The 7,591-nt window shown below is 49.0% G+C and overlaps 1 protein-coding gene across 1 annotated transcript; it reads right to left on the bottom strand.

Annotated features, from left to right (window-relative positions):
• Positions 1–1,357: 1,357 nt before the first annotated feature.
• MED21 (mediator complex subunit 21) lies at positions 1,358–6,631 on the bottom strand. Its single transcript, XM_062194976.1, has 4 exons — positions 6,531–6,631; positions 3,880–3,994; positions 2,928–3,028; positions 1,358–1,844 (listed from the first exon to the last, which is right to left on the bottom strand). The coding sequence occupies exons 1-4, from the start codon at positions 6,570–6,572 to the stop codon at positions 1,668–1,670; spliced, it is 435 nt and encodes a 144-aa protein (XP_062050960.1). The 5' UTR covers positions 6,573–6,631; the 3' UTR covers positions 1,358–1,667.
• Positions 6,632–7,591: the final 960 nt, after the last annotated feature.

Raw genomic sequence — 7,591 nt, 5'->3', positions numbered from 1 at the left:
ACAGCAGCAGATTCAAGTGAAGTCCTAGAGATTCTGAGACAGAATCAGGACAGCGTGGAAGATATTTCAACCCCAGATTTCTGGGCAGATGCCGTGGACCGCAGGAGACCCCAGAGCTGCATCAGTCACTGTAGTTGACCATGCTGACACACTGAGGAGGGATGGAGAAAACAACTCTGAAATAACTGCTATGGAAGGATGGCCCTCTTAAAATACAGCGGGGGGGGGGGGGGGGGGAATCCGAGGTTAATGAGAGAATACAGACTTGTAGATAAAGAGAACAAGATGAAATCAAAACTACACTTCACTGTGATGCCAAGCCAATCAGGATGAAGAAAACTCACAGTAGCCTGGGAATTTCACTGAGTAGAGGCTTTCTCAGTTAAAGCAAACATGGAGGTGAATTCAAAGGGACATGAGGTTCTGGAAGAAGAAAGGTTTGCCTCAATGTGACCTACTCTCTCACCCAGCCACACTAACACTTTGGGTTTCTGAGAAGTGACAATGTTTCAGAAACTTCCTTTCTCAAAGCTCCAAATTTATACAATGCCACCTCCATAGTGGCAAAAAGACACCAGCCCACACTGAAAGATCCATCTCTGCACTGAGAATGTCTCTTCTGGCTTCAGGGTTGCTTTCATTTATGAAAAGACTACAGATTTTTTTTTTAAGATTATTTATTTGAGGCCGGGGCCGCGGCTCACTAGGCTAATCCTCCACCTTGGGGCGCCGGCACACCGGGTTCTAATCCCGGTCGGGGCACCGATCCTGTCCCGGTTGCCCCTCTTCCAGGCCAGCTCTCTGCTGTGGCCAGGGAGTGCAGTGGAGGATGGCCCAAGTGTTTGGGCCCTGCACCCCATGGGAGACCAGGATAAGCACCTGACTCCTGCCATCGGAACAGCGCAGTGCGCCGGCCGCAGCGCGCCTACCGCGGCGGCCATTGGAGGGTGAACCAACGGCAAAAGGAAGACCTTTCTCTCTGTCTCTCTCCCTTGTCCACTCTGCCTGTCAAAAAAAAAAAAAAGATTATTTATTTGAAAGAGTTACAGAGAGAGAAAGGAGAGACAGAGAGAGGTCTTCCATCTACTGGTTCACCCCCCAAATGGTTACAATGGCTGGAGCAGGGCGGATCCAAAGCTTGGTGCCAGAAGCTCCTTCTGGGTCTCCTATGCAGATGCAGGGGCCCAAGGACTTGGGCCATCTTCCACTGCTTTCCTAGGCCATAGCAGAGAGCTGGATCGGAAGAGGAGCATCCCAGATTCTTAACAGTGCCCATATGGGATGCCAGCACTGCAAGCGGTAGCTTTACCTGCCACCCACAGTGCTGGCCCCAGGACTATTCCAGAAATTTGAGTTTTAAACAACATACAAGCTTTGTCACAAAAGAACAGTGCATGTTTATTTGTATTTTGATCACAAATGCAGCATCTGCCTTAGTAATCTCAGATTAAAAAAACTGATAGTTTAAGGACAGTTTAAAGCTGGTTCGATCAACTTTATATGCTTGTTTATCAAGAGTAAAAATAGAAGATTTTAAAAACAGCTACAAAGGTAAAACATGTCATAACGTTCAACGTTTCTGTAACTGCTGGTAAGGCTGACATTCAATCCAAAGTAGAATTCTTAATGGCCTTGAGACAGTTCTTAGCCGCCGGCACGCGCCGGTGCTATGAGTCCGGCAGGGTCTGGCTGTGGGTGCCGCTCCTGGTCTTCAGCTGGGACTGTGCGATGTCAGCAAGTGCACTTTGGATCTTCTCCAGAAGCATGTCCCCTCGGTACACAACATCCTCCAGACAGGTGGCAGCTTCGTGGTTCTCCTCTTCTAGCTTATATAAGCTAGCAGCCTTTTAAGACATAAATTTGACAATCTTTAGAGTAGAGAAGAGACTGCAGTAGAGGTATTTATTTTTAAATCTGGGTGATTTTGCAACCAGTGATACAGTTTTAATAGGAGAAATTCTCAAAGTGAGGTAACTTAAGTTCCTCCATATGATTATAAAGTAATGGATTTTCAATGAGAGATCTTACTATCTAGTATGACTCTGTTCCAAACTGCCTTTGCTATCCATTATTTTATTCCTCGTTCAGAAAGCCACCATCCTTTCCTTCTTTGCTAGAAAAAGATAAACTAGAACATACAAGGTTTCCTAATTCAAAATTGTACAACTACTGTATATCTATTCAGCACAATCTTCAACAGATAATACTAGCACTGAATTAGTGTAACTCTCATCTTAGGGGCTGACATCATGGCGCAGCACGGTAAACCATCATCTGCCACACCAGCATCCCCTAAGGGCGCCTGTTCAAGTTCTAGCTGCTCCACTTCAGATCCAGCTCCCTGCTAATGTGCCTAGGAAGGCAGCAAAGGATGGCCCAAGTCCTTGGACCCTTGCAGCTACATGGGAGACCCGGAAGAAGCTCCTGGCTTCGGCCTGGTCCAGCTGTGATCATTTGGGAAGTGAACTAGAGGATGGAACGTATCTCTTTCTCTCTCCTCTCCTCTTTAATTCTGATTTAGAAATAAAAGAAATCTTTAAAAAAAGAAAAAACTAAATTTTAATGTTGGGGACAGTGTTGTGAGATGCAGTTGGTTAAGCCATCTCCTGCAATGCCAGCATCCCACATGACTGCTTGGGCTCTTGTCACCCACATGGAAGACCTGGATAGAGTTCCAGGCTCTTGGCTTCAGCCTGACCCAGGCCAGACTGTGGCAGCCATTTGGGGAGTGAACCAGTGAATGGAAGATCTCTCTCTCTCCGGCTCCCTCTCTTACTTTGTCTTTCAAGTAAATCCAAGAGCAAATCCTTAAAAATAAATTAATCATAAAATAGTTCTGAATATTACAACGAAAGTCAATAAATCTATCTCCTTCAATTCAAAATTCTCTGCTACCAGTAAAATTCTCTAAGAAAAAAGGTTTTTACCTGTAACGCAGCTGTGGATTCTTCACTGGGTAAAGAATCTATCAAAACATCAATATCTTTTGCTGTTCGTGCAATAAGTGCTGCAAAAAGCTGGGCATACTCTGCAGAAAGACTACTCAATTAGAATGAGAAAATCTCAGGTTTACACAAACAGAAACTAAATTCAAGTTCATGAAACCAGGAAACTTCACATAACTTTTTAATATTAGAATTCCAATGATCGAAGTGTTATTTTAATGAGTCAGTGTATGATGCACTGGGTTGAGCCACTAATTATAATGTTAGCAAGCCATGTCCCAGTGCTGGTTCAAGTCCTGGCTCCTCTGCTTCTGATCCTGCTCCCTGCTAATGGCCCTGGGAAAGCAGCAGAAGATGGCCCAAGTACTTGGACCCCTACCACCCGTGTCAGACCTGGATGGAGTTCCTGGCTCAGTCCCGGCCTTTATGTCCCTGTGGGGAATGAACCAGTAGAGGGAAGGTATCTCTCATGCTCTCTGTCTCTCCCTCACTCTCTATCACTCTGCCTTTCAAATAGAAATATTTAAAAGAAAAAATCAATTTTAAGGCACCAGTTCTGTTACATATTTAACTTAATACAGGCTAAGAGAATTAAGCCTAAGGCATGTCACTTCATGTATTAGGATAATATGGAAGACACTAGAATCAATGAATCTGTACATGGGATGCCCTAATTATCAGGGTCCATCAGTAAAGTTCAGCCAAATTCCTAAGTCTCTCCAAGAGCACCACCCTGGTATGACATGAGAAGAATTATGGTATTATGCAAGTTAACTACAATAAATAATTTCTGGTATGATAGACAGAACATCTAGTAGTACCTCAGTAACATCTGTATAAAGAAGCAACAGGGTGAATTTCTCAATAAATCTAATTTAAAGGATTACACGAAGTCTGAGAATCAAATAAAGGGAAGCCAAGAAAACCTGTTTACCTTCGGTGGGATTAGCAGGCTGGTCTTTGTTAATGGCTGTCTGAATGTTGTTAAAAGAGGCAGGAGGCCCACCCTGCTGCAGCACTCCAATGGCGTTACAGAACTGATCTGCAAGCTTGGGCCGGAGAAAACAGGTCAGGATTATACAAAGTTTATCAAGTCTAAAGCTTTTGCTGGTAACAAGTTTCCCAAAATAATGTTCTCTGAGCAGGGGAGTGAATCAGAAAGGAGTAATTTTGGATAAAACAGGCCAGTGTGTTAACAATGATTAGATATTTCAACCATGCAAATAAACTTAGTATCAACCTAGGTGGCGTTGATATCAATCTAGATGAGACAGTAAAAATGGAATTAAAAGATATATTTTGGTGCAAAAAAATTTTGCAGCCCATGCAAACTTGTATCATCTTTCTTGTCTTCTGAAGCTAACAGAATGATAAAGACAATTTTGTGCCAATATTACAGGCAACAAGACTTTCCATGTATGGCCCCAGATTTAATTTAAAAAAGTGTTATTCCTATACAATTCCTTTTCTGAGATCTCCATGTTCATAAGGCAAAGAAATAGGGGAAATAAGGTGCCTTTTCTAATGTAGTGCTAAGGCTCACGTTGTTGAAGTATTCCTTCAGCAGCTCTCAAGACCGAGAAACCAGTTCCTTATCATCTGCAAACCAGGGACCACAGCTCCCCACCAACTCCTCTCACTAGGCCTGACCTCTCAGACCTCAAGTCCTATTTCCCATCAGTGAGGAAGCATTTCCACTGCCCTTCTCCGCCATGAATGCAATGGCCGGACTCCAAGTCACCTGCTCCCTGATGAGTATCTAACTGGTCTTGAGAGCGTCCTAGCCAACCAGTCTCATTCAAGAGTCTCATGCCTTCCAGCTTCCTATCCCGCCGATGGAACATTCTTCCCCTTCCCTTCCATCAGTTACCTCACGCCAGAATTCCTGCAATCGTGCCCTCACTGCTCTCTCGTTAACCATCGAATTCCACCCTGCACAAAAACCGTCGCTCACTCCACTGCGGTCAGCAAGCTGTTTCCAACTTTTCAATAATCATCTCAGCCAACTCCTCCTAAACATTTTTCACATTTCACTCCCTCACAGTTACTCGATAGTTATCAGTTTGTTGGTTTGCTATTTGCAATGGAGGGGGAAGAGCTTGGAAGCTATATAAACCTAGATTCTAATCCTGGTTTGATTAACCGGAGAAACAGCGAAAATGCACAAAAAACCCTTCAACACAGTGGCTATCTGTACTGTCCCTCACAAGCTTTTAAGGTCCATTTAGACTTTAATTCAACAAACAGTGATTGAAAAAAAACACCATGGCAAGAAACGAACATAAACCTAACAGCCATAAAACAAATATGGTGAACACGACATGAATAATTATGATTACGATAATTCAGTATTTCAGTGCACATGGCTCCATATTCCAATTTACTCAGCACTGACAGCTGACAACACCGGACTCATTCTAACTCCCTAACCCCATGGTGTTTTTACATCATTTAAATGTCCCCCGAGTATGTGACATCATCCTTATGCCCTTCAGGCTGTCCCTTTGGAACTACGATTGAGCTCCAATACAGCAGGCGCTCACGGGGTACCCTGAAGGCGTCTCTGGAGGCCCCAGCTACCAGCAGGCCTCCCCTTGGGGGAGAGGCCACACTCCCTCCGCCCTCCCTAGCCTCCCGGGGCCAGGCCACGAAGGAACGCTTCCATCCAGCACCAGCATTTGTAAAAGCTCCCCGAGGGCCTGGCAGGCGGCCCAGGCGAGTGGGCAAGGCAGGATGTCACCCACACTGCCCGCTCAGCCTCGCAAGTTCCCGCCTTGTTCACAACACTCTGGCGCTCTGCAAGCGCTCGGCTCGTCAGCTTCCAGGGGCTGGGGGGTTAACAGTCACAGTGCCCGCCCAGGCACCTGCCCGGGGACAGCAGCCCCGGCCGGCAGTGCAGTCAGCGGCCGCTCCAAGCCCAGGGACGAGGGCTCGCACGCACTCCCAGGTACAAAGCATCGCCAGGGACAACGCCAGGGGAGCCGCTTCTCAAACCCAGGGACCTCAACGCCCGAGCACAAGGTTCACAAGCTTCCAGACGTCAGCTCTCCCATCCCCGCCTGAGGGAGCGAACACAACGCCTCCCGGCGCCACCCGAGGGAGCGAACACAACGCCTCCCGGCGCCACCCGAGGGAGCGAACACAACGCCTCCCGGCGCCACCCGAGGGAGCGAACACAACGCCTCCCGGCGCCACCCGAGGGAGCGAACACAACGCCTCCCGGCGCCACCTGAGGGAGCGAACACAACGCCTCCCGGCGCCACCGCCCCTCAAAGCACCGGAGCCCGGCTAAGGCGTCGCACCGAGACGCAGTCTCCAGGGCGCCGGGGCCGAGGTCTACGCAAAGAACCGCGTCTGCTTTCTTCTCCCGCCCCCAGCCCAGTGCCCGGCGAGGCCCGTGAGGCCGCCGCCGCCGCCGGGCAAAGGGGCTGCTCCCCCCGCGGCCGGCCTCGAACGCCCCGAACTCGCACAGGCACCGCCTCCATGTGCTCACCACCGCCGAGGGCTGCGTCTCGGGCCTCTTCTCCTCCCCCGTTTTACCTCAGGAACGAGGCAGACCGCAAGTAAGCGAACGAAAGCACCTACCGAGTTCACGGCGTCCTGCAGCTGTGTGAGGCGGTCCGCCATGTTCCTCCCGCACGCAGAGACGCTGCAGCAGCTGCTCCTACGCGATTGGCCAGCTTTCGTACGGGTCACGACCAATCAGAGCGCGGCTCTCCGGAAGGGGTGGGGTCAGGGAGGACACGCCTCGCGAGGAGGGGCGGGTGCTGGGGAGAACGCCGGGCCAGCTACCTGGACCTGCCCGAGCCGGGGCCCAGCATCCTTTGCGCGACTGGGCTCTCCTCCAGGTTGTGAGGTGGTCAGCTCTTTAACGAGATCGTTGAATTCTGTGGGATTATTTAGTGGTTTGTCCTACTGTCCCATGTATTTAAAAATTTATTTATATATTGTCGTTTTATTGGAGAGGCAGATTAAGTTCTGTCTGCGGATTGATTTTCCAAGTGCCTGCAGCAACTAGGGGCTGGGCCTTGCCAAAGCCAGAGCCTGGAATTCAGTGCAGGTCTCCCCCCTGGGAACCACTCCAGCTATAACCTGCTGCCTATATGGTGCTCGCTAGCGGAAGCTGGAATCAGGAGCAGAGCTGGGATTTGAATTCAAACTCTGTGATGCAGACGTCCCAAGCAGTGCCTTAGCCACCGTGCCACACACCCACCGCCTGCCCAGGGCTACCCCGGTAATCCAGTGGATTAATCCACTCAGGAGGGCCGAGTCACCTTTCCCTGTCACTGCCCTGCACAGCTCAGAAACTGTCAACTGACTCATCTCTACTTCCAAATCTCAAAGGCACCTGATGTAGTTCAGGTTTTCTGTGACATGCCAGAGAGAGATGCAGTTCCCTAGCTATCCTGGACTGCTCGGGACCCTCCTGCAGGAGCAAGGCCGGCGCAGGCGGGTCACAGAGTATGCACAGCTCACCTTTTGCTTCATGTTAACACTAAGAGCTCCACCCCAGGGGGAGTGTGAGCCGTGCTGCTGTATCATGAAGCCAGTGTTGGAGAATTCTTCCAAACTGTACCTTCATGGACCTGTACCCACCCCCAGGTGTGATCAGGACCTCCCTCTTACCTGCTCATCTTTCCCTCTTC

Source organism: Lepus europaeus, chromosome 6 (genome assembly GCF_033115175.1).
Source record: "Lepus europaeus isolate LE1 chromosome 6, mLepTim1.pri, whole genome shotgun sequence".
Lineage (NCBI taxonomy): Eukaryota > Metazoa > Chordata > Mammalia > Lagomorpha > Leporidae > Lepus > Lepus europaeus.
Note: the sequence above shows the minus strand (reverse complement) of the source record. Positions and strands in the feature narration are given on the sequence as shown.

Excerpts from the sequence above, each read along its gene's own strand:
- MED21 (XM_062194976.1), bottom strand. The coding sequence starts at position 6,572 with ATGGCGGACCGCCTCACACAGCTGCAGGACGCCGTGAACTCG. Across the intron at positions 3,995-6,530 it reads TGCAGGACGCCGTGAACTCG|CTTGCAGATCAGTTCTGTAA; the intron begins GTAGGTGCTTTC and ends CTCCGGCCCAAG. Across the intron at positions 1,845-2,927 it reads AATCCACAGCTGCGTTACAG|GCTGCTAGCTTATATAAGCT; the intron begins GTAAAAACCTTT and ends ATGTCTTAAAAG.